General features: G+C 34.4%; 4 protein-coding genes across 7 annotated transcripts in view; 3 read left to right on the top strand and 1 right to left on the bottom strand.

Annotated features, from left to right (window-relative positions):
• LOC116030758 (probable methyltransferase PMT14) overlaps window positions 1-1,118 on the top strand; it is a 5,916-nt gene extending 4,798 nt beyond the window's left edge. The window contains exons 6-7 of the mRNA XM_031273086.1: window positions 73-150; window positions 538-1,118. Coding sequence (XP_031128946.1) covers window positions 73-150; window positions 538-772 — 313 coding nt within the window. The 3' untranslated portion in view covers window positions 773-1,118. The remainder of the gene's footprint in view (window positions 1-72; window positions 151-537) is intronic.
• Window positions 1,119-2,592: 1,474 nt separating this feature from the next.
• LOC116030759 (eukaryotic translation initiation factor 6-2-like) lies at window positions 2,593-6,062 on the top strand. The gene is made up of 8 exons (XM_031273087.1): window positions 2,593-2,726; window positions 2,891-2,974; window positions 3,344-3,440; window positions 3,570-3,655; window positions 3,737-3,781; window positions 4,484-4,614; window positions 5,344-5,454; window positions 5,579-6,062. Exons 2-8 carry the CDS (start codon window positions 2,965-2,967, stop codon window positions 5,834-5,836), a joined length of 738 nt encoding a protein of 245 aa, XP_031128947.1. The 5' UTR covers window positions 2,593-2,726; window positions 2,891-2,964; the 3' UTR covers window positions 5,837-6,062.
• A 5,837-nt stretch (window positions 6,063-11,899) lies between these two features.
• LOC116029483 (tobamovirus multiplication protein 2A-like) lies at window positions 11,900-20,143 on the top strand. Of its 2 annotated transcripts, none has more exons than XM_031271528.1 (7): window positions 11,900-12,028; window positions 12,428-12,737; window positions 13,450-13,549; window positions 14,524-14,604; window positions 14,682-14,786; window positions 19,422-19,640; window positions 19,790-20,143. In XM_031271528.1, exons 2-7 carry the CDS (start codon window positions 12,508-12,510, stop codon window positions 19,895-19,897), a joined length of 843 nt encoding a protein of 280 aa, XP_031127388.1. In that variant the 5' UTR covers window positions 11,900-12,028; window positions 12,428-12,507; the 3' UTR covers window positions 19,898-20,143. The 2 variants fall into 2 exon arrangements, with proteins under 2 accessions (XP_031127388.1, XP_031127387.1); XM_031271527.1 differs by lacking the exon at window positions 11,900-12,028 and adding an exon at window positions 12,123-12,324.
• Window positions 20,144-20,813: 670 nt separating this feature from the next.
• Window positions 20,814-25,444, bottom strand: LOC116028645 (probable DNA-directed RNA polymerase III subunit RPC6). 3 transcript variants are annotated; one of them, XM_031270422.1, is made up of 2 exons: window positions 24,972-25,444; window positions 20,814-21,657 (listed from the first exon to the last, which is right to left on the bottom strand). In XM_031270422.1, exon 2 carries the CDS (start codon window positions 21,653-21,655, stop codon window positions 20,966-20,968), a length of 690 nt encoding a protein of 229 aa, XP_031126282.1. In that variant the 5' UTR covers window positions 21,656-21,657; window positions 24,972-25,444; the 3' UTR covers window positions 20,814-20,965. The 3 variants fall into 3 exon arrangements, with proteins under 3 accessions (XP_031126282.1, XP_031126281.1, XP_031126283.1); XM_031270421.1 differs by lacking the exon at window positions 24,972-25,444 and adding an exon at window positions 24,437-24,531; XM_031270423.1 differs by lacking the exon at window positions 24,972-25,444 and adding an exon at window positions 22,954-24,413.
• Window positions 25,445-26,014: the final 570 nt, after the last annotated feature.

The raw sequence follows: 26,014 nt of genomic DNA, 5'->3' as shown, positions 1-26,014 counted from the left end.
TTTTTTTTTTTTTTTTTTTTTTTTTTTTTTTTTTTGAAATTACAGTAAATTTTGAAAGTTTTTGCCCTTCAGGTGTGAAGGCTTCTCCACTTACCCAAGGACATATGACCTCATTCATGCCAATGGCGTTTTCACCTTGTACCAGGACAAGTAAGAATATCATGAATTTTCTTTTTCTATGTTTGTAAATATTAGGAAAAAGTTTAGTTCATTCTTGAAACGTTTGCCTAAAAAAAAACTAAACATTTGAACCTGTTGTGTACGTTAGCACTAGGACTAATGAGCCAATGAGGAATACGTGTTAAAATATGCGAGAATAAACTGTGTACTTTTGATTCACCGAAGTTTTCCAATGAATCAAAGGCAAGAAACATTATGCACCGGTTGCAAAGTTGTTTGGAGAACAATGACTTGCATGTTTTTAATGTCGGGAAGGTTCTTCACGGGGAAAAGGATATTGCATCTTTAGGTTTTCCTTTTGGAACACACTTGAAGAGGTTAAAAGAAGAAATAGTCGACTTAACATCTTGTATGCAGGTGTGAATTTGAAGACATTCTTCTGGAAATGGACCGCATTTTGCGGCCAGAAGGATCAGTGATCTTCAGAGACGGAGTTGAAGTATTGAACAAGGTTAGGAAGATTGCTCAAGGCATGAAATGGGATCTGAAGTTGACGGATCACGAAGACGGGCCATTAGTGCCCGAGAAGATTCTGGTCGCTGTCAAACAGTACCATTCAACAGACGAGAGCAGCAAATCTGACGACGAGTGAAAACAACACCACGCTGGATAGATGAAGGTAAGCAAAAACTTTACCTCGCCGCAAAAACTTTAGCTCGCGGGATCAAATTTACAGGAATGTTGTGCAACTTTTTATGTAGAGCAAGTTTAGTCTCATTCTATATATTTTTTTCCAAGTTTTTGTTTAAGGAACAAGAAAATTTCATATGTAGCTTCTCCAAATAATGGACTGTAAGATTATGATGTGTAGTGTTAAGGTTAAAGCAGTCTGATATTTACTGTTTTGCCACAATAGCATTATTTGGGTGCCTTTCTCACAAGTGTTGTAAGAATGATTATATGATATGATAAGAACTAAAGTCTTGTCAAATGAGATACAAAATGGATAGCATATGTGAAATACTCCCATTCAATTGGGGGCCAGAAACCAAATAAGAACTTGTGATTATATGATCTTTGGACTGAAGTCTCAAAAAGCTAGTTGTACAGTGACAACAAGTATTCCTCGTACTCGGGGCTTTAAGACTTGAGAGTTGTTCTCTTGGTGTACGTTTTAAGTATGGAAAGTGTAATTTTTACTTTTTGTAGATAATGTGTGTCATCAAAATTTTATTCAAAAGTTGAGATCCCAATTGTTAAGATAGGAATGACAAAACAATCCAAACTTGGTGGGAAAATTTAGTCTCAGTCCCAACAATGAACCCGAACTTTGAACTTCGAATCTAAAATTTTGAGTTATATGGAGTATATTTTGTACTAAGTGTATTTGAGATAATCGGATGTTTTTATGTATTGTTGTGTATTTTAAATTCTTTTATTATTATTAATTATGTAATTGGGTATCTAAATGTATAAATTTGCAAAGTAATTGTATAATTTAAATAAAATATTATTTCACATTGTACTAACAAATTTAATTGGAAAATTCTTGATTTTAAAAATCTTCACTGGACACTAAAAAAGAATGATGACGAAGACCCAGATCTTTGATGAAGCTTTAAGCTCCCTGAATGAACATAGCTTCTTAGTTATGAAACAGTCTACGATTCAAGTTTTCTATAGCATAGTTAGAAAAGTTGTTTCTATGTCTGACTGTAAGGAATGGTTTACCATTTCATTGATCGTTGATGTAAACGTTTTATGTTATGAATTAATGGAATAGCTACGTTTACCTTCCAAAAAAAAAAAAATCTTCACTGGAATGAAAATGTGGGTAATTTTTCGTTTTTGCTAGGAAATGAGGCAGGTTGGGGAACATGATACGAAATCTAGAGCGAGATCGGGGACCCTATTCCTTACCCGGCTGCCCCTCCCCGTCTTGTTGACAACCGTAATCCAAGACAACCATATGATAATATGGTGTCAAACAAATTTATGATTAGAGAAAGATTTAACTCAAGAGAATATGTAGTAATACACAAATTAGATAAGGTGATTGGTTTCTACAACTTAATTGACTGGTTTCTTAAAAATTTTAATTGGAAGTACTTGAACTATTCTTGAAAAATTGACAAATGCAGAAGGTGACAATATAAGTGTAATATCATTAAAAAAAAAGACATAATAGCCATCAAAATTTATCATTTTCATGTCTTGTCACATATATATTTGTGTATGTATATAATTATTTAATATAAAAGATAGTCTTGACATATATAAAAACGAAAACTATAAATATCTTAAATACACAGCAGATTTTTTTTATTATTATTTTTATTAGAGTCGTTGAAAACGACGTTATTTTGTGCAAGGAAATTTATAATGCAAACGACGCCGTTTATGTATTTTATTTCCACCCAAACGACGCCGTTCAGGTATTTTTTCACTCCCAAAATCCCTATATTTCAAATCGGATCATTATTGCATGGTCTCTGGTACATCACTAGTCTGCGTCGCTCCACCGATTGCCTTCAAGTCTTCAACCATCATCAGGAAAGCTCGCCTCCGCCGCCGCCGCTACCGTTCGGCCTGTTTAGGAATTTCAGGTATCAAGCTTCACATAGCGTGATTTCTTCGGCGATGGCAAAAGCCGTTCTGATAGCATACTTTCTATAGGATGCTCATGGAAACACCTTAAAAACATATGTCAATCAGTTCATTTATATGTGAGGAATAGAAATCTGATTCTGCGTAAGAAATAAATTGGCAGGCACACTCTGAGACTGCGAGTACACTGGAAAAGTCCTTTTTGAGAAGGAAAAAGCTGCTCGTTTTGTCCATACCATGGCAACTAGTAAGTAAATAGGAGTATGTAAATGATTGAGAATTTATTCTACAAAGTTTAAAGAGTTAATATCATCTGATTGCTCGAGTATAGTGGTTTGGTCACTTTTAGTCTTAAACTTTCAATTTCAATTTCAATTTCAATTTAGCGAAGGTGCGATCCTTCAATTTTCAAATAATTTTAACTAGTTGTGGTATTTCAACTTTTAAATTTTAACTGGCCGTGGTCCTTCGTTAAGATTTGAAAGTTGAAGGACTTGCTAACTTGAGCTATTAGGAGTAAACGTATCAAAATCACTATACTGGAAGGGCGAAGGACACAGATGGCATTACCTCAAAGTTTAAATACTCTTATTGGATGCTTGTTTTATTTATGCAGGGTTGCAGTTCGAGAATTCTTGTGAAATTGGGGTCTTCTCCAAGCTGACAAACGCATACTGCTTGGTAGCAATTGGTGGATCAGAAAACTTTTACAGGTTTGTCATTTCATGTTCATTTGTCTATTCTATATAGCTATTCTGAAAATTTCTGTTCTGTGTTTTAATTGATGGGGAGTTGTTGATTCTAAGGTAAGGTTGTTTAAGAAATGTTTATGTTGTTTGTAGCACGTTTGAAGCTGAGTTAGCAGATGCCATTCCAGTAATTAAAACCTCCATAGGTGGAACCCGGATAGTTGGACGGCTTTGTGCTGGTAAGTCTTGTCTGACTTTTAGAATGATATGCTGGAACATTAGTTAGGTTAGTGCTTATTGTTTCATTTTCAACTGTGCAGGAAACAAAAATGGTCTTATTCTGCCTCATACTACTACTGACCAAGGTGACTTTATGATTAAAAATCCCTGTTTTTTTTGTGCATGTGTAAATATAGCGTATAAATAATTGAATACTAGAATTAGGGTGCTTATCTGTAAATAATAAATATTTGATTTTTAAATTTTAAGATGTTTTCTTTCCTACAAGTTGTGTTGGAACTGCTAGTGTGTAGCTATTTTGATATTTAGTTATCATTAGGATTTAGTCATGTCTACTTTGTTTGAGTGCCTGGTTTGACAGGTTGCCCAGCTTATTTCATGGCTTATATACTCTAAAAGATATAAGTTAGGCCTAACACTCAAACTTTAAGGCTAGATAAGAGGAAAAAGTCTCCTTTTCAACAAGCTCCAAAGGTCAGTTGTCTTAAAGAAGAGGCTTTTTAAAGAAGCTCATGTTTGGCCAAATAAGCTCAATCCATCAAACATTGATGGCATTTTGAGTATAACAACTAGCAAGGTTAAAGATCAAATGTGGTATCTGGGTGCTTAGAGGTTTAATTTTTTTTTTTATTTTATTTTTAAAGCCCATACATTGTTTAATATCCGACGGTAACACTTATGGAAAAAAGGCCAGAGTTAAAGTTTACAAAAGTTTTGTATGTTGGTGTTCAGAAAAAAATTATTAAGCTCATATATTATTTAATATCCTAATTGAAGGATTCAACTGACTTGTATTGTATGATTCTGTGTCTTCTTTCTTTTGGAAGAGCTTCAACACTTGAGAAACAGTTTGCCAGATAGTGTTGTTGTTCAGCGTGCTGAGGAGAGGTTATCTGCTTTGGGAAACTGCATTGCTTGCAATGACCATGTTGCTCTTACGCACACTGATCTTGATAGGGTAAGATCACCTATTTCTTTCAGATGGGAGGGAGTTTTTTAGGATCAAAATTTCATATATTCCTTCAAGTTAGGAAGCTTTGATGTGAAAGATTATTTTTGGATATTCTAACGCTGTTTATCAATATGTTTCACTTCTTTTTTCCTTTCAAGGAACCTATTCTGTAACCTTGTAGCATTGCATGCCTTCTTTTCACTATTGTTCTAACAAATTATTGGTTACCATGGTTATGTTTGGTTATTTGTGTGTTGCTGATTTGCTGTTGAAATATTAAAAAGCATTTTGAGTTGCAGCTGAAAAAAATTATAAAAGCATTATGGAAATATCCTCAATGTTGATCTGACACCGTTTATTTTATAGTCTATAGAGTTTTGCTGTCAGATATATGTAATTTGTGGCTTTGGAATAAGATTCTGTTTACAGGGAGTGTGCAAACGTCCGAACTAATGTAGTAACTTTGCATTTAATCGTCTGTAAGGACAACCCAGGTGGTAAGAGTGCTCTACCTACAGCCGAGAGGTTGGAGGTTCGATCCTCAAACCCTTGGGTTTGAGCCGGTCAGCTATGGGTAACCTAGGCTGGTTTACCTCCTTGTGGTCCTTTGCCGGCTAGGGTCACAGGGCGAGGAGAAAACCTCGTTAAAAGAACTTTGCATTTAATCAATTTCATCAACTATTCTCTATTGGTAGTGCATGGTGAATCCAATTATCTGCATCATTATTTCTGTAGGAAACTGAAGAGTTGATTGCGGATGTTCTAGGAGTTGAAGTCTTTAGGCAGACAATAGCTGGGAATATCCTTGTTGGCAGCTATTGTGCTTTTTCTAACAGAGGTGGCTTGGTAAATTCCATATTTCCTTTCATGGAGATAATTTCTGCCCTCTGATTAGTCTTCTTATGCGTCATACATGGAGGAAGTTTGTATCATCTGCCTGATTTCACCATTTTGCCCTGGTTATGTGCAGGTACATCCTCATACATCCATCGAAGACTTGGATGAACTTTCGACGCTCCTCCAGGTTCCTCTGGTGGCCGGAACTGTGAACCGAGGTAGTGACGTGATTGCTGCTGGATTGACAGTCAACGACTGGACCGCGTTTTGTGGCTCTGACACTACCGCAACAGAGTTATCTGTCATCGAGAGCGTTTTCAAGCTGAGAGAGGCTCAGCCTAGCGCTATCGTCGATGAAATGCGGAAATCGTTGATTGACAGCTATGTTTAAGTTTTGTGCTTCACATTCGCATAATGTAAGTTTTGTGCTTCACATTGACATAATGTCATAATGTTTGTTGAAAATTTTAAAGCTCATAACTAAATTGCTTTGCTTTTTATGTGCACAAGTACTCATCCAAGAATGATTTGCATGTTTTGTGAATTGTGACAGTCTGACAGAATGTTTGTTGAATATTTGTTTAATATCAAATATAAACAAGTTATGGTTCATTGTATTTTTGTATAAAAATATTCGTTACTGTGATTTACTTGAATACACAGGTATTTTTGTATCAATACAAGTAATTATCTTTGGGAGTTAATTCCAGCAATGGTCCTCCAACTATGTTGATTTTTTAAAATTTAGTCCCCGACTTTTAATTTCGACAATTTAAGCCCTTTGACTTTCAATTTTTTTTCAATGTTGGTCATTTCATCAAATTTTAGTTAAGTTGAGGTCAAATGAAGGGGTAAAATTGTTCATTCACCTGTTTAGTGTATTATTACTCGTATTTCTCTTGTCCTATACGATATATATGAATATAATGTTAGTCAAAGTCGACTTCGACTGAGATTATATGGTTTCGATTGAGATTATATTCACAAATACAACGTATATGACAAAAGAAATATGAGTAATAATACACTAAATATGTGAACGGACAATTTTACCCCTTCATTTGACATCAACTTAACCAAAATTTGACGAAAGGACCAACATTGTAAAGAATTTGAAAGTCAAGGAACCCAAATTGTCGAAATTAAAAGTCGAGAACTAATTTTGGAAAATCAACATAGTCGGAGGACCATTACTGGAATTAACTCTTATCTTTGGCTATCCTTATCCCTGCAATAATCTCACGTTTATAAATGAGTTTCACTTTCATATTATTAAATTTGTAAGGGAAAATGACACTTTTTCCCCCTATGTTATGTGCTTATAGCACTTTTTCCCCTGTGTTATTAAAGTGGCAAATTTTTCCCCTCAGTTATTTTAAAAGTGGTAGTTTTCTCCCTTGTAATATTAAATTAACATTTTTGCCCTTAAAAATAACCATTTCATTTATTTTTATTCTCCAACCAATTATTACTAATATGTATGGAAGATCACAATTCGATACGAACCTAATCGAACACTATAGCAATTGAACTTAAATAATATAGACGGTTACGGTTACGATTCAGAACCGAAAAATAAAATAAAATAATTGTTGAATTTAGACTATTTTTAAATTAGAAATAAAATTATAAAAATAAATAAATAAATAAGTTTTGATTGACGGTTCAAAATCGAAATTGGAACCGAACCGTACCGATTTATCAAAATAAGTGTTTGATCATTTTTACTATATATGACCATGGTTAAGTTCCGGTTCACGGTTCAACAATTATTTAATTTTATTTTTTCGGTTATGAATCGTAACCAGAACCGTCCATACTATTTCGGTATGATTGCGACAGTATTTGGTTAGGTTCGAACCGAATCGTGATCATCCATACCTATAAGTAATAATTTGTTGGAGAAGAAAAATAAATGAAATAGTTATTTTTAAGGGTAACAATGTCAATTTAACATTTCAGGGGGAAAAACTGCCACTTTAATAACACAGGGGGGAAAAGTGCTATAAGCACATAACATAGGGAGAAAAAGTGTTATTTTCCCAATTTGTAATTTTTCTTTATCTCCTTACTTTCAAAATTGATCTCACTTTCATATTATATTATAAATATAATAATAAAAGAATATTAAAATAACAAAAAAAAATAGTCAAAAGGTTGTGGCCAAAGCTTGCTAAAATAGCAAGCTTTCAAGCCATATGAGATAAAAAATTAAAACTAACATACAAATAGTGATTACCAAATAATATACCTTCAATATACAAATAATATACTTTTAATATATTAAAAATATAATAGTCCATACAATTATGTGGACCATGGTCTATACACAGTAATTTGCCTCATACATTTTCTGAGTAACAATTAGAAAACTAGTTTTTAGTTCCACGAACTTGAACCCTCTATCTCAACACAAGACAATGCAAGTCCATGATACATTGCCCACGACTCAAAGATAATACTTGTAAGATGTCAAGTTTTAGGAAGTTGTTCTTCCCAATAACTAAGATCGTGTTTAATTTAATTACAATTATTTTTCAAATTAAAATCAGAATTATACAAATATTTTTGGGCATAGATTTTATTTTACCTTAGCTCAGGTGTTCAATCGCCCATCCATAACACCGGTAGAGCCACAATGGGGGCAGTGGGGGCAACTGCCCCCACTCTACACCCCATATTTAAATATATACTAGGTATACCAAAACTTAAGCAAATGTTAATTTAGTTTAAATGGTAAGGCCATTATTTTCATATAATATATATATGATATGAAGTGGTCTGCTATTCGAATCCTACTGTTGTTAATTCTGTTTCTAAATTTTTAAATACCAATAGTGAGAAATTTAATTGGATTTTTTATTTGTAACATTGTGATTTTTTAAAAAAATATTAATAGTTGGCATTTTTTTAATATTAATAGTGTGAATTCTAATTGAATTTTTTATTTGTAATACTGTGACTTCTCTTTTTTATTTTTATTTTTTCTCTTTTAATATTAATAGTGAGATGAATGATTTATAATGTGTTTTCCATTCAAACTATTTTATCAAATTAATTATGTTTTATATTTTATTTGAAATATTTTTTTTATCTCGATGTATTTTGATTTTTTTATCACTAGTCAACAATATTTATGATTCGATATCTAAATTTTTCAATTTTTTTTTAAATACCTCGTTAGTTTTAATCTTTCGCCCCACTAGAGAAGATTCGTGGATCCACCCTTGATCCATAATAATAATAAAAGATGATATGAGAGAGATAGATTATGGAAAATATAAACAAGAGAAAAGAACTCTTGAAGAACAACTTCCATGGCTTTTGCCCCAAATCCCCAAATGTGGAATGTGTAAGTGGGTGGATGTGTGGTGTCTCCTACACAACCCTAGAAGGATCTATTTATAATTGTTGGAGACTTATTTTCTTTTTCAGCTCTTTATTTCTTTTCCTTTTTACTTAATCAATACAAGATATGTGACGAAAGTATATATTCTCAAGAATACAATTAATACTTTCTTATAAAAGTAGACTTGCTCCTCAAACACAGACAAATTCTTAGAGAAGTTATTATTATTTTTTTTTAAGGTAAAACGTAACTATTACATTAATTCATAACATAAAACGTTTACATCAATGATTAATGAAATGGTAAACCATTCCTTACAGTCAGACATAGAAACAACTTTTCTAACTATACTATAGAAAACTTGAATCGCAGACTGTTTCATAACTATGAAACTATGTTCCTTCAGTAAACTTAAAGCTTCATCAAAGATCTGAGTCTTCGTCATCATTCTTTTTTGCTCGCCCAGGATAAGATCAACACTTGTTGAAACCAAATTAAACGATTTAAGCTAATGAAAATGAAAAGCTCGTGAAAGTAACGAGAGGAAAAATGCTCGTGAAACTAACGAGAGTAAAACACAATAATAGAGAAAAAAAAAGTGGGTAAAGTCAAATTAGGGTTGGGAGTTCAAGACTACCAACACAAACCCCAATACCTACCTACTATTATTTTATTCAAAGGGAGAGAAAACGGAAGAAGAAGATCTGTGGCGGTGGTCGGAGGTGGACGGAGCTGCGATGGTGGTCGGGACGGAAGAAGAGCGAGAGCAAACATAGAAGGTGACCAAAACCGCCAGCTCAAAGCTCCATTAGAGCTCCGGCCGGAGGCCGGCGGTGGAAGCCGAAGTTGAGCAGCAGAGAAAGACGTTTGGTTTTAGAGAGAAAAGAGAGGCAGCATTAGGGTTTTCTTAAAAATATATTTTTTATATATTCTTAGAGAAGTTATATGTTCATATAATTAATTTGTTAGTATTTTATTAATCTCTAATTTGAAAAAAAAAATAACACAAAAAAATTAATTTGTTAGTATTTTTTTATTTTTTATTTTTTTATTTTTTTATTTTTTTTGTTAGTATTTTATTAATCTCTAATTTGAAAAAAAAATAAAAATCTCTACCTTAATTATCTTACTTCTCACCGTTAAATTCAATCTTTATTCCCCTTTTCTTTAATATATTCATTTGTTATTCACAGATTGAAAGCAATTCTCTAACATCTCCTCTATCACGTATAAATCCATCTCTTTACAAATTAAAGATCGATAAATTTTATAATAATATTGTAGCAAATTTTCCTTAACATAAACATTTCTTATCTCTAAAGCAATATAATGCTTGAAATTGATAGGGTGACCCGAATAGTTTTTGCAACATCCCTACAAGTACAAATTAACAAAACAAATGATCCCATTGATGTGGTTGCCATACATTAATATTGGAAAGTCGAATGCTTCAAAAAGTAGAAACTAAACAACTAATTCCATGTGAACTTTGGGGCAAAAGTGGGGTAATTGAGCTATATGAAAATTTTGAAAACTTTTATATTTTGAAGATTAATATATAAAATTATATATAAAATTAAAAAACTCAATTAGACTCACTGGTAGTTCGAATTGTAATACTTGAACTCGTTATTGGCCGTGTTTGGTAAATGGCTGTTGGCTGATTGGGTTGGCTGTTTGGGTTAAAATGTATGATTTGTTGATAATATTAACTGATTGTAGAAAGTTTTTTGATAAATTAGCTGTTAGCTGATAGCTTTTTGGTATAATTTCTTTTCTCAAAAAGCTAATTGAAAAGGCTGCTTTGAGTAGCCTTTTGAATTTTAGCATTTTGAAGTTGCAAAAAGCTTATTAACCAAACAACTAATAGTGATCAAATAAGCCAAAATTGGCTGATAGGCTGATTATTTACCAAACAGGGCCATTATGGTTAAGAAAATCAAATTAAATATTCACATTCGAGTACTCTTCAAGACAAATTTGAACAATTTATGTGTACCTCATCTACTTTACATAACAAATCATTAATTTTCTTTTTTTTATACTAACATGACATATTTTGATTGATTTAAAAAAAAAATGAACTACAATGAATTTTTAATTTTTTTTTTTCACTTTCCAATCAAGTCTATAAATTTATTCTTTCATAGGTCAAGTTAGTTGGACAATTGACTTAATAACCACACCGTTTCAAATTCGACTTTTCTTGGAAGCGGTTTATTAACCTTTTTTTGTTTGAGCTAGTCAAATATTAATTATCTAAGCTTATTTATCTCTTTGTGGTTCTTTTATTTTTTGTCAGGATCACGAGGTGTCCTGAGCAGACCATAAGAGGCACTTTAAGTCTGTAGTGTATTCAAATTAATTTTCATTCGCACTGGGTCAACCCAATGAAGGGACAAAGCACTGACTAGATTGGTTTTTTCATATGAGAGGGGTTCGAACTCTCGACATTTCTTGAAGAATGAGAGTATACAACCACTCACGTCAACCAAATTGGTTCTCGTGATTTTTTAGACTAGAGTCACAATGTGAGATTCACTCGCATACCTTCAAATAGCAGTTACGAGTTTTTAGGTATATCAATGTGATATACTCCCAAGTCCACTTAGAGCATCCATAACAATGGTTATTTAGTGGTCATTTCACGATTTTTGTGATAAAAATGTCACATAGAAAATAGAGAAAAGTAATGTTTGGGGTGTTTATGTTCCCAAGAAAAAAATTAAAAGAATTGACAAGTGCAGTGCGCGTTTCGTGCACAGCAGACGCCCAGCGGATGCGTGCACTGCACACGCCCGCTAGGCGCGTCAATGTTTTTTTTATTTTTATTTTTGTTTTAAAATCATAGTTGTTTTATTTTTCTTTTCATTCCTTTAATTTTTCTTTTCCTAATCACACTTACAAAGAGTCTTCAAAACCACAAAAAATCTTCATTATTAAGGATGCCCTTATCATTTTGGTTTTTTTTTTGAAAACTGATTATCATTTTGGTTTTAGTTATCCAAGTGAGGAGAGAAGTGTCATTTGAGGTGGAAAAGCTTATCCAAGATTCCAAGTCCATTAGCCATCTGGAGGAACAGACATAAACGAGCACATCACGACAGAGCCCAACTTCCCTTGTCGTTTTCCCTTTTTACCGTTTTCCACCGCTCTCGATTCCTCGGCCCCAGACGCCACATCTTCGCCCTCCGCAATCTGTCAACCCCGTGATCTCTCCTACTCCCTCTTCACGTACGTTTATTATTTCTTTTCTTTTTATTTCATATTCTATTCTTTTCTCTTTTTTAAAGATTAAAGAATTCTTTATTCTGTTTTTTATTCGTTGTTAGGTGAGGATAAGCTTAATTGACAATACCCTCTTTCTCAAAATGCTTGAAAGCTCAAATATATCTGGACATTAATCCTCCCTCCGATCAGTTTTGACCCAAAAAAAAAAACCAGTCTTGGAATAATTTTCAATTTCATTGTGTATAAAGTTGTAGCCTTTTTCAGTGTGGTGTGGCTGATATGCTATTTATTTGGAATGAGTATGTGTCTGTATACTCTTGAAAGATTTGGAAATCTTTATTTCTATATTGCATTAAGCTTTTGCTTTTGTGGGTGTGAAATGTGTGGTAATTTTTGTTGTAGAAACATGAGGATTTTGTGATTTAGCTGAGAGTTGTGCAAGGAGCTCTGAATTGTGGGGGTTTGCTGGAGTTTTCTAGAGAATGGCGTGTAAAGGGTGTTTGGAGTGCTTGCTGAAGCTCTTGAACTTCTTATTGACCCTTGTTGGACTGGGAATGATTGGATATGGCGTATATCTCTTTGTGGAATACAAAAACCACTCTTCATCTGGGAATATTGAGCCGCCGGGTTTTGAAGTGATACAGCTAGGTCGCCCTATGCTTATGGCTGTATCTTTTGCAAATAACATATTCGATAACCTCCCAAATGCTTGGTATGTTTATTTATTTAAATCTTTACCTTGCTCTCTAGGTGTGGTAGGATTGTGCTAGAGTTCTAGTTGAGGAGTTGCATTTTTATTCTTTGATGCTTTTATGTTAAGTGATACATTATGTACACTAGTTACCACATAGTATTTTTTTGTTTGTGTATGATGCCTTGAGTTTTAGAGTCCCTTTCCAATATTAAATAAATTGATTGGCATAAAAGTGGAGACTGGAGACTGGTTCTTAATGTTCAGGACACTATTTAATGAGGGTTCTTGCTTTTTTAACACTCCTGGCTGACCAAGGGGAAAGGGTGGTTTAATGGTTTACGGGATTGCTTTGTGTATAAGAATTGTAAATTTAAGCATATAATTATGGAACATGGTTAAGGACAGTTAACTCTCTTAGAAGAAGATAGGAAAGTGTTAGAGGAGCGCAGTGGTGACTTGGGAAGGGGCATATAAATTTTTATTATAGAGGGGGGAGATTATTGAGTTTTGATCCATCTAAGATTAAGGCTTTGCATTATTTGTAAATTGATTATCTTGTGATGATTATTATTATTGCCTATAAGACAAACTCAGAATTCTCTCTTCCACGTTTTCTTTCATGGCTAATTGATTTGTTGCACTACTTGATATTTTGATTTTCCCCCAAGTATGGTGAGCTCTCTCTTTTTGTAGGTGTCAGTTAATAATTTAATATGCTTTGCTCTTGCAGGTTCATATATTTGTTTATTGGTATCGGCGTAGTTCTTTTTGTAATATCTTGCTTTGGCTGCATTGGAGGTGCAACAAGGAATGGGTGTTGCCTGTCTTGTGTATCCTAGCAATTTAAGCAATTACAAATTTTGTTAGTGGCGTTTAAATATTGTGTTTACCTATGAACTAGTTGGTCGTAAGAGAACTGGAGTTCCATAGCTGATCTGATAAAAATGGACTCTGCAAGGACTTTGCATTATTTATATTTTCTTTTTATTTTGGGTTTTGAAGGCGGAACATGATTTAGAGTTATGAGATCAGATAGACTCCCCTCCATTTTTCACCGTATTTCTTTTACCTTCTGATGAGGGAATGTTTTCCACCAATAGAATTGCTTTAACTATTCAACTTTTAAAATTTAGTGGGTCCTTCTAGCTTAGTAATATCAAGGAGGGATGCTAGGGGGTGAAAAAATAGGGGAAATAATCATTTTCCGATCAGATATATTGCCAATTAGAGGTTAGCTACAACTTTAATTGCCTACAACTTCACTGACTTGAATTCCCTCATTTGGTGCACTAGAGCTCCTGATATGTATATCAGGAGTGTTTTTTTTTAAAAAAATAAAAATTTCTTAGTTACAAGGTCTTGTGAAAAGAAAATGAACTAATGTTGTAGAACTTGTTACATAACTAGACATCCCTTTCACCCTTTGTCTCTGCAAAATTTTTGAGTATTGTCAAATGAAACTACTTGTATTATGCCAAACATTGGAATCTTTTGCGGCCCAGAATTTAGGGATTGATACTGCGGATAGATAGTATCACTTTTGAAATTAATGGTATAACTATTAAAACTACTCTATATATTGATTATGATAGCATTTCATCTTATTTGAATTTTTGTGGCTATGGTTTTATTATCCTGCTATTAGCGTACCTCAACATCTGTTTTCAAGAAATTATGCAATTACACTTTGGGATGCAAATTTTCGGTTATTTTGATGTTTGAATTGTGGTAAAATCTGTTCTTGTCTACAGATATCTTATTCTTCTTTATTCTTAAAATGCTTGGGTTCCTTAACAGATCAAAGTATTCTGTGTTAGTAATGTTGTTGATCTTGGTAGAAATTGGAGTTGCTGCATTTATATTCTTTGACAAAAGTTGGAAGAAGGTTAGTATTTTTTGCGTTGTCTTTTCATTTCAAAGTGGTTTTATGGTGTATCTGAAACGTGATAAATGATTTGTCAGGAAATTCCAACAGACGAAACGGGTAACTTTGACACGATATATGAATTTTTGGAAGATCACTGGGACATTGCTAGATGGGTGGCCCTTGGGGCAGTAGTGTTGGAGGTACGAATGTTACTTGCTTTAATGATCATGGACCGACATTAGTTTGGGTATTAGAATTATGTGATGTTAATCATGACTGAATATTGTCTTTATGGATTGCCAACATTTGTAACACGGCTAGTTATTCCTTGTTTATCATGTTATGCAAATATGTCTAGATTGTCTCGCATGATCTATTCTTTTGGCACTACAGATAAAAGGACTGTATTTATAGGCCACTATTGTACAACTGTACAAGTCTAAATAGCCCCCAACTCATGGTAGATGTGGTGATGCTTTTCTCATTTTAATTGCAAATTGCAGTTGTCCTATCCTTTTCATATGCAATACCTTTTTTCACTAGTCAGACACCATAGTCCTTGTTGTCATAATCATCATTATCATGGATTTTTTACGGTGCTGATAGTATTAGGTACAACCATGTAAAGTATATCTGGATGTACAACCAGGTATTGCTGTCATCAATATTGATATTACACAGTACAACAAAAAATAGTATACATGGTTGTATTGGGTACTATTGGCACTGTAGATGTGTAGATGTGGTGATGCTTTTCTTGTTTTAATTGCAAATTGCAGCTGTCCTATCCTTTTCGTATGCAATAGCTTTTTTCACTAGTCAGACACCATGGTTCTTGTTGTCCTTATCATCATCATTATCATGGATTTTTTACGGTGCTGATAGTATTAGGTACAACCATGTATAGTATATCTGGTTGTACAACCAGGTATTGCTGTCATCAATATTGATATTACACAGTACAACAAAAAATAGTATACATGGTTGTATCGGGTACTATTGGCACTGAAGATTTGTAGATGTGGTGATGCTTTTCTTGTTTTAATTGCAGATTGCAGTTGTCCTATCCTTTTCATATGCAATAGGTTTTTTCACTAGTCAGACACCATGGTCATTATTGTCCTCATCATCATCATTATCATGGAATTTTACGGTGCTGATAGTATTAGGTACAATCATGTATAGTATATCAATTTGTACAACTAGGTATTACTGTCATCAATATTGATAATATGCTGCACAACAAAAAATAGTATACATGATTGTATTTGGTACTATTGGCACCGTAGATGTGGTGATTTTGTGATTCTTTTCTCGTTTTAATTGCATATTGTAGTTGTCCTATCTTTTTCATATGCAATAGCTTTTTTCACTAGTCAAACACCATGGTCGTTGTTGGCATCATCATCATTATCATGGATTTTTTTACGGTGCTAATAGTATTAGGTACAACTATGTATAGTATATCTGGTTGTAAAATCAGGTATTATTGGCATCAATATTGACAGTATGCGGTACAACAAAAAATAGTATACATGGTTGTACTTGATACTATTAGCACCGTAGATGTGGTAGTGCTTTTTCGTTTTAATTGCAAATTGCAGCTGTCCCTACCCTTTTCATATGCAATACGTTTTTTCACTAGTCAGACACCATGGTATTAGTTGTTGTCGTTGTCATCATCATTATCATGGATTTTTTTACTGTGCTGATAGTATTATGTACAACGAAGTATAGTATAATTAGATATTCAACTAGGTATTACTGACATCAATATTGACAGTATGCGGTACAACAAAAATAGTATACTTGGTTGTACCCGGTACTATTAGCACCGTAGATGTGGTGATACTTTTCTTGTTTTAATAGCAAATTGCAGCTGTCCTACCCTTTTCATATGCAATAGCTTTTTTCACTAGTCAGAAGACACCATGGCCTTTATTCTCGTATCATCTTCATTATCATGGAATTTTTTTACGGTGCTGATAGTATTAGGTACAATCATGTATAGTATATCTGGTTGTATAATCAGTATTACTGGTATCAATATTGATAGTACGCGGTACAACAAAAAATAGCATACATGGTTGTATCCGGTATTATTGGCACCGTAGATGTGGTGATGCTTTTGTCGTTTTAAATGCAAATTGCGGTTGTCCTACCCTTTTCATATGCAATAGCTTTTTTCACTAGTCAGACACCATGGTCCTTGTTGTCATCGTCATCATCATTATCATGGATTTTTTCGGTGCTGATAGTATTAGGTACAATCATGTATAGTATATTTGATTGTACAACCAAGTATTACTAGCATCAATATTGATAGTACGAGGTACCACAAAAAATAGTATACATGGTTGCACTCGGTATTTTTGGCATTGTAGATACGGTGATGCTTTTCTCGTTTTAATTGCAAATTGCAACTGTTCTACCCTTTTCATATGCAATAGCTTTTTTTCACTAGTTAGACACCATGGTCCTTCTTGTCGTTGTCGTCATCATCATTAACATGGATTTTTTATGGTGCTGATAGTATTAGGTACAATCATGTATAGTATATATGGTTGTACAACTAAGTATTAATGGCATCAATATTGATAGAACGCGGTACAACAAAAAATAGTGTACATGGTTGTACCGATACTATTGTCACCGTAGATATGGTGATGTGGTGATACTTTTCTTGTTTTAATTTCAAATTGCAATTGTCCTACCCTTTTCGTATGCAATAGTTTGTTTCACTAGTCAGACACCATGGTCCTTGTTGTCGCCGTCATCATCATTATCGTGGATTTTTTATGGTGGTGATAGTATTAGGTACAATCATGTATATTATATCTGGTTGTACAACTAGGTATTACTGGCATTAATATTGATAGTACCCGGTAGAACAAAAAATAGTATACATGATTGTACTCGATATTATTGGCACCATAGATGTGATGCTTTTCTCATTTTAATTGCAAAGTGTAGCTATCCTACCCTTTTCATATGCAATAGCTTTTTTCACTAGTCAGACACCATGGTTGTTGTTGTCATCATTATTATCATGGTTTTTTTACTGTGCTAATAGTTTTAGGTACAACCATGTATAGTATATCTGGTTGTACAACCAAGTATTACTAGCGTCAATATTGTTAGTACGCAATACAACAAAAAATAGTATACTTGGTTGTATCTAGTACTANATAGTGTACATGGTTGTACCGATACTATTGTCACCGTAGATATGGTGATGTGGTGATACTTTTCTTGTTTTAATTTCAAATTGCAATTGTCCTACCCTTTTCGTATGCAATAGTTTGTTTCACTAGTCAGACACCATGGTCCTTGTTGTCGCCGTCATCATCATTATCGTGGATTTTTTATGGTGGTGATAGTATTAGGTACAATCATGTATATTATATCTGGTTGTACAACTAGGTATTACTGGCATTAATATTGATAGTACCCGGTAGAACAAAAAATAGTATACATGATTGTACTCGATATTATTGGCACCATAGATGTGATGCTTTTCTCATTTTAATTGCAAAGTGTAGCTATCCTACCCTTTTCATATGCAATAGCTTTTTTCACTAGTCAGACACCATGGTTGTTGTTGTCATCATTATTATCATGGTTTTTTTACTGTGCTAATAGTTTTAGGTACAACCATGTATAGTATATCTGGTTGTACAACCAAGTATTACTAGCGTCAATATTGTTAGTACGCAATACAACAAAAAATAGTATACTTGGTTGTATCTAGTACTATTGACACCGTAGATGTAGTGATGTGGTGATGCTTTTCTCGTTTTAATTGGAAATTTCAGTACTAACAATACAACAAAAAATAGTATACTTGGTTGTATCTAGTACTATTGACACCGTAGATGTAGTGATGTGGTGATGCTTTTCTCGTTTTAATTGGAAATTTCAGTACTAACAATACAACAAAAAATAGTATACTTGGTTGTATCTAGTACTATTGACACCGTAGATGTAGTGATGTGGTGATGCTTTTCTCGTTTTAATTGGAAATTTCAGCTACCGTACCCTTTTCATATGCAATAGCTTTTTTCACTAGTCATACACCATGGTCACTGTTGTTGTCGTCGTCATCATCATGAGTATTATCATGGATTTTTTTACGGTGCTAATAGTATTAAGTACAACAATGTATAATATATCTTGTTGTACAATCAGGTATTTTTGGCAATTTGGCATCAGTATTGATAGTACGCGGTACTACAAAAAATAGTATTCATGGTTGTACTCGGTACTATTTGCACTTTATGAAATTGGTTATTGTTATTATTACTAGTCTCCTATGTGTGATGCACGAAAATAAATGCCTAATATTTGTGACTAATGTTAAAATCATAGTTATAATTAGTTATATTGAAATAATTTTTAAAAAAATATAATAGTATATAAATTTTAAGAAAAGTTGTAAAAATTCATATTATATTTGAAAGTATAGTTGATATTTTGGGTAATAATTATGATATGATTAATAATTGTTAAGTTAATATTTTTAGATATGGAAATGATTTAATATAATTAATTACGGTAGTATTTAATATATACTAATGTAAGTTTAATAATTGTGTAAGGGTAATTTTGTTTAGTAAAAATGATAGTACAATATTTATAGCGTAATGTACACCTTAACATGCATAGAAGTATGAACATAAATTAAGGATACTAAACAGAATTTACTGTTATAAGTTTTTTAGATTATTATCATTATTATTATTATTATAACTTAAAGAACACAGGGCTATTATCACTTCAAGTAGAAAATTTAGACTTAAAATTTGAATTATGGGTTCAATTTATTTATATTGCAGGCCCTTGTATTCTTGTTGGCACTTGTAGTAAGGGCAGCTAACAGACCGGAAGACTATGATAGCGATGATGAGTATATAGGCGGTCCTAGACAACAGATCCGCCAGCCATTGGTTAACAACTGGCAAACCTCTAGCGCTCAAAGCGCACCTGTTGCAGCTACTGTTGACTCTCGGGCGCCTAGTCGGACTGATGCATGGAGTGCTCGTATGAGGGAAAAGGTATGCTCTCTTCTGTGTAATTAATTTCTTCAGACTTGCGGGCACATATCACTCTTATTCAGATTAACTTGTTTGATGTGTTATTGCTCAACATCATTTTTATACGATTCTCCAATTTGTTGCATTCTGGTTTTTGGTTGGGATTGCAGTACGGGCTTGACACTTCGGAGTTCACGTACAACCCATCGGAGCCAAACCGGCACCAACAAACAGCTGCACAACCTCAAGAGGAGAGTAGTCGATGTACTATAATGTGACAATATTAAATGGTTTGCGTCGTGCAGCAACCGTTGTTATGCATGTTTGCTTTTGAGCTGATTTCTTTTAGTTGGTATGGTTGTTTGTATCTCTCTGTTATGAAGTTAGTGTAAAAATCGAGCCTTTTGCGGGTTTATTTGATCTTCTTTTGTTTGGTCGTTGTGTACGATGTACAAATTGAATCTTTTGTGAATTTATGTTATCTTGTGTTCTCTCTAATTTTCGAGAGACGTTTCTTTTTCAAATGTTTGAGAGTTTATTTTGCCTTTTGTTTTGTTTGCTCTAAAATTTCAGAACACATTTCTAATTTGTTAGTTAGAATGGGTTATTTGTAATAATATAAGCAAAGAGTTGGAGATATTGAAAATGGAATATAAATTCAATACCATAGAAATATATACCTTACAAAATGGAATAGTTTCTCTCTTTTTATTTTTATTATTATTATTTTTTTTATAAATATTAAGGTAATTTCAGCTTTGTCGGACTAATTCTAAGCTTACTGGACTTTATCCTTAGAGCCATTGTTTTCACTATGATTTAAACATCTACATTGTCCGTCTTTAATAGTAACATCAAATTAATCAAATTAAGCGACAAAAGGCATCAAATACTTAGTGTGTTGATCGTTAGGAACGAGGATTAGTCAATAAGCAACGAAAGACATCAAATTAATCAAATTAAGCAACAACCACTACCTAAGCTCCGGGGAGGCTTATTGTTTGATGTTTGTGTCGTTGGAGGATTTCGGTATACTTAGCATATATTTACACACTGAATGCGAATCACCTTGTTCTCATTTTCATTTAGAATCAGAATAGTAAGTTATGCCAACGCATTAAATGAAATTTAATTTTTCGACTATCAGCCAAACAAAAAAATATTATTCCGTATTTTTTTAAACTTTCAATTAAATACTAGAAAATGAAATACCTTTTAAAAAAATAAATCATTTTCCATAAACCCAAAGATTTCATGGTAAAGAAAACACACACACACACACTATCTAATAGTATCCAAAAAAAAAAAATAAAAAAAATGAGGCAGAACATCAGCTTGGCGTATTACTAGAATTCCAACCATTTAGTGTAGTATTCACATGTTTTAGGGGAGATGATTCCATCAGGTGTACACTCGTTAATCCTGGGGCAAACACCACAAGGAATTGACGCCATTGCGCCAACCGTTTTTGGACCTGTCGCGGTGGCTGCGCTGGCGATTCTATAGCAAACTGCTCCAAGTGGAATAGAATGATACTCGCCCAATCCGCTGCTCTTTACCTCTATAATTGCATTGTCCAAAACCATCGAGCGCAGGATCTCTGATATCTGTCCGATCGTGCAGTTGATAGCTTTCCTGTCCTTGAGGAAATCAAAAATTCCCTGTGCAGTGGTAACTTGCAGTTTATTTATGACCTTGAGGCATGTCTCTTTGAGAATATTGATGAGTTCTTTATCGAGATTTCCCTCGTTGTACCAGGCACCACCGGTGAGCTCTTCTGACGGTTCAAACTCCACTGCCATGTAGTGCTTCCTTGCTTTATTTTGTATGTTTTTAACCTGTTTTATAAGGTTCTTTTTCACGAGTGAAGCCAGGGATTTATCGACCACGGCTGGTTGAAGCTTCGCCTCTCTCTTGATGTCTGCTAACCATATTCCCATATTCTTTTTGCCTTTGATCAAATTGAGGACCACGGTTTCAGAATCTGCCAGAGGCTGAGAAGGTGAAGCTCCATCTGGTTTTCTTCCTCGCTTCATTTCTGCGCCAATACAGTGACATTAAAATAGGGATTCCAACTTGACATTCAGCCCGCAAATAATAGTGTAGATGATAATGGATGAACTTCACCCACCATAGGTGTGGGTTTAAAATAGGGATGGCATACTCATCCCCGACCGGTCAACCCCATAGTCAAAGTGTCAAACTAATACAATTTTTAAAAATAAAAAAGATAAAAATTGAAATCCAAAGTCCTAATACGCTAATTTAATCAATCAGATGCTGCTAACTTCTCATTTGACATCCAAAACAGAACAGGGGCAAAATTACCAGTCTAATATCATGGCTATTATTGAAACAAACAATCAATGTCAATCAATAACCCATTCACAGTAAGTACACTTGAAGATGCCAAAAAGAACAAAAACTGTAAAACCATAGCGAAAGAAGCATTAATTAAACAACAAATCAAAATCAAAAGACAGCATCTTTCCTACCGTACAGTCTAAAAAAATAGCAGGTATTGAAACAAACAAGAATTTACAGTAGCACCACAGAGAGGATTAAAGGTGTACTCAATTCATAGGCAGAGCAGCACAAACAAAAAACATATTAGATTAGAGAAAGCAACCAACGATGGAGGATTGGAGGCAGTAGCTGGAGCTTGTGAGGAGACTGAGAGAGTGAGAGGCGAGAGCCGAGAGGGCAGAGGCAGTTGCTGACTGGCTGGAGCAGTGGAGGCAACAAGGCATGCTGCGTGGAGCTTGCGATTATGTGATTTAGGGTTACAGGTTAGTGAGGTTACTCCTAAAATAATATTAATATATATATATAATTGTTTGGGGACGAGGTGGGGTGGGGAGGGGTATCCCCGTTCCCGTCCCCGACCGACGGGGCACATTGCCATCCCTAGTTTAAAAGCACCACTTGTCTTAAGTCTTAGTTCTAAATTAACCTACAATAATTTCTTAAAATCTAGCTAAATACCCAAAAGCTAATGAGGAAAGTAGTTTCATTCTTTTTTGTTTATAAGAAATTGATCAATTGAAAGTTTGAAATAATGTTTATCCAGTTCAATTGCAATTTACTTGTTAAGAACATGATTTTACAAAACCAAGACAGTAAAGCCACCTTTAAACCTCTTAATTTCATAAGAAATTTCACACGGTACATATTATAATAGATCCAACACCACAAAAACTTTAGGGGTACAATTGTCAAGTGCAAGAAATCACAACAAATATAACAGCAAAATGCAGCATTCAAATCTCCAAAACTAGCATGCAGAGTATGAAAAATGAATCAATAATGGCTGATGTAGTGAGATGTCTCTTACCAAGTTACCCCGTAATTTCAGATTGTGAACAGCAAAATGGGATATGTTCCTGCTGTCTTCAAGCTAAATCAGTATTCACAGTATACTTTTAGAGCATATAGTACTAATCAAGGAAAGCAGCAAATGCTCGGTCCTATACCACAGTAGTAGTAGGAAGGAGTGTTTCTAAGTTTCTCTGAAAGTAACTAAATAGTACAGAGTTTAAAGTAAAAGTTTGCCTATCATTCCTGGTGTGCAGCTATATATACAGACCACTTACGTGGCAACTACATGCATAGAATACTGAAATTGGAGACATTGCTGATGTGTTCAAGATTTGGAATTTTATGCATATGCTAGGGCCCAAATCCAAATAAAAACCCAATCTATTAAAACAAAATTCCCACAAGGCAACAACTCACTAATTGTCTCCCGGATCAAAACACTAGAAGTAGAAGGGGACTATAAGAAATTGGAAGGTCAAAGACAATTTATTGGTGGAGGGTTAAAGTAGGTGATGAAATATTTACAAGTATAGGGAGAGGATCACTTTTGTTTTCACGTGTAAGGAATGTATGCAGCAGCATCTTATCAAACAACTAGTGAGCAGAGTTTCGAGAAGTTCAGTTGCATAGAGAAGTGCTCAAATAACCACTGAACTTAACCCAAAGGGGTAGCTCAAGTGGTAAATGAACTTCTTTGTGGGACGATCCTTGGGATAACCCGAGTTTGATTCCCACAAGTAACAATTCCACTTGGGCCAGGGATTAGCCGAGTGGACCCGTACCGTAAGACGGATGGAGATAGACCTGGAACACCTCATGGTTTACCCCCAAAAAACCACTAAACTTAAGCTACATGGCAATACTATAGAACTTGAACTATTACAACATAAAGAATAGATATAGAAGTGCAAATACTCATTATTGAAGCAGGGTACTGGCAATTGAAAGGAGGGGTAGTAGTGTAGGGAGCTAATCAGCAAAGTTCTAAGCCTCTAAGGAGTTGAAATGCACAGAGAAGGGCTCAAGTTCAGAGTTACTTTATAATTACTCATTTTCAAAAACCAAATAGCTCTCAATCATCAAAATTATCAGCAATATCAATGTTTATCAGAATAACATATGTATGGCTAAATCAAAATTTTAGTGTTTTCTACACCTAGGTTTGCAGGACAACTGTAAACTTTATTTTCAAAAAATTAATCAAAATAAAAAATTTATGTCCTAATTTTTACCCAGACTATAAATTCCTACAGTTTTGTTTTCAACAATGTACATATAACGAGGGGAAAAGAAGAGACTAAAAAACCAAAAACGAAAATTTAAACAGAAAAAAAAAACAAAAAAAAAAAGGCATCACGATTATATTATTCATATAAAACACAGGCAGAATCACCGGACTAAGAGCCCAAACGGCCAAACCCTAATAAAATCTTTCGCCACTGCTTAAAAAACACACTTTGACAGAGAGAAAGAGAGTTAGGAAACCAAAAAAGACGTACTTTTGGAAATATAGTGAGGCACAGCACAGTAGGCGGAGATGCGAACGGTGGCCGGAGACGGAGATGGGAACAGCGAGGATTTTAGTTTTATAAATTGTCTTAATTATTTACCTATAAATTAGACCAATTATTATGGGTTTTTGGGCTATTTTAGAATTTCACATTGGGCTCCATCGTGGTTTACTATGTGCCATATTATTTACCATCCATAATAAATAAAAATGTAAAATTATAATAAATCACAGCACATGCTACAGTAAATAAGTGAATAAATGGATAGTGGACAATCAACACTGGAATTCAACATACACTTCACAATTCAAACTAAATAAAATTAAAGTCACGACATATTCCACTTCACAATAAATAAATAAAATTAAAGTAAGGTCATGACATATTCCAAAATTCAGAGTTCATCAACTTTTAACAAAAACATCGGAGAGTGGACAATCAACAATGGAATTTCAGCAGACACTTCAATCTTGTATATAATTCAAAGTGAACAAATACTCAAATGGAAATTAGTCTGCATTACCTTTGAATGGCTTTGATTATTGAACCCTTGAGGCTTGAGAGTTGGAACTTGAAGAAACAGAGCAAGTGGGGGTGAGGCCGTGAATTGTGAGCGATTTTGCGATTGAGCAACTGGTAACTCCGGTGAGGCTGTGAGTGAGAGCCGAAATCGTAAGGATGAGTGGATAGAGGGGTGGATAGAGGACGAGAGAATTGAGAGGCTAGGAGTTAGGACTTAGGGTTCTTCTGGTGTTCGAGAGAGAAGGATTGAGGCTTCAACTATTCTAGAATCTAGAATCTAGACTGGAGTACTAATTACTAAATGTTTAATTGTTTAATACTTGGGTTTGGGAGTTGGGCACTTAGCATTTGGAAGAAAAATATTTCATGAAATCTCAAAAATCAGACGGCGGTGATCGGCGACGGGTCTGGTGGTGTCGGCTCCGGCTCTACTTCGCGTCTCTCTCTCCCTCGCGTCTATTTTGCTGAGAAGCAGCTTGGTTATGTTTTTTCTGTGAGCGATGCAGATGATAACAGCATTTTAATGGGTCGGATCTTGAGTATGGGTTCTCTTATTTGGGCTGACCGAGCAAATTGTCATTTTAGTCTACTGACTATAGGGGTTCTATTAATTATAGTCCACGACTTTCAAAATTGTTAATTCCATACCATAACTATTCAATTTTTATCAATTTTGGTCACTCCGGTCAAATTGCCGGCCAAATTCGCCGGAAAGTCCTAAACCCTAAAATAATGAGAGGTATTTTAGGAATTTCACACCTCTTCCTTCTTCTCCGGCGATGTTCCATTGTTCTCCGGCGAGGTTACATTTTTTCCGGCGAGGTCCCTGGGCTTTTTTCATTTTTTCCGGCGAGGTTCCATTTTTTCCGGTGAGGTTCCTAGGCTTTTTTCATTTTTTCCGGCGAGGTTCCTGGGCTTTCTTCATTTTTTCCGGCCGACCACTGCTTCCGAAGAAGAAGCTTACAAGCTTTGCCCACCTTCCCTGCGTCACCTGCATCAAATAGGTCTTGTGCATTTCTGCCCAAACTTGGAACTTGGAAGCAA

The sequence above is a fragment of the Ipomoea triloba genome, chromosome 9, assembly GCF_003576645.1.
Source record: "Ipomoea triloba cultivar NCNSP0323 chromosome 9, ASM357664v1".
Taxonomy (NCBI): domain Eukaryota; kingdom Viridiplantae; phylum Streptophyta; class Magnoliopsida; order Solanales; family Convolvulaceae; genus Ipomoea; species Ipomoea triloba.
The sequence above is the reverse complement of the archived record's forward strand: the minus strand, read 5'-3'. Positions and strand labels throughout refer to the sequence as shown.

Coding starts and splice junctions, on each gene's coding strand:
- LOC116030759 (XM_031273087.1), top strand. Junction 3,441..3,569: donor GGATCAGAAAACTTTTACAG/GTTTGTCATTTC, acceptor TGTTGTTTGTAG/CACGTTTGAAGCTGAGTTAG. Junction 5,455..5,578: donor TTTCTAACAGAGGTGGCTTG/GTAAATTCCATA, acceptor GGTTATGTGCAG/GTACATCCTCATACATCCAT.
- LOC116028645 (XM_031270422.1), bottom strand. CDS start 21,655: ATGAAGCGAGGAAGAAAACCAGATGGAGCTTCACCTTCTCAGCCTCTG.
- LOC116029483 (XM_031271528.1), top strand. CDS start 12,508: ATGGCGTGTAAAGGGTGTTTGGAGTGCTTGCTGAAGCTCTTGAACTTC. Junction 12,738..13,449: donor GATAACCTCCCAAATGCTTG/GTATGTTTATTT, acceptor TTGCTCTTGCAG/GTTCATATATTTGTTTATTG. Junction 14,605..14,681: donor TTGACAAAAGTTGGAAGAAG/GTTAGTATTTTT, acceptor ATGATTTGTCAG/GAAATTCCAACAGACGAAAC.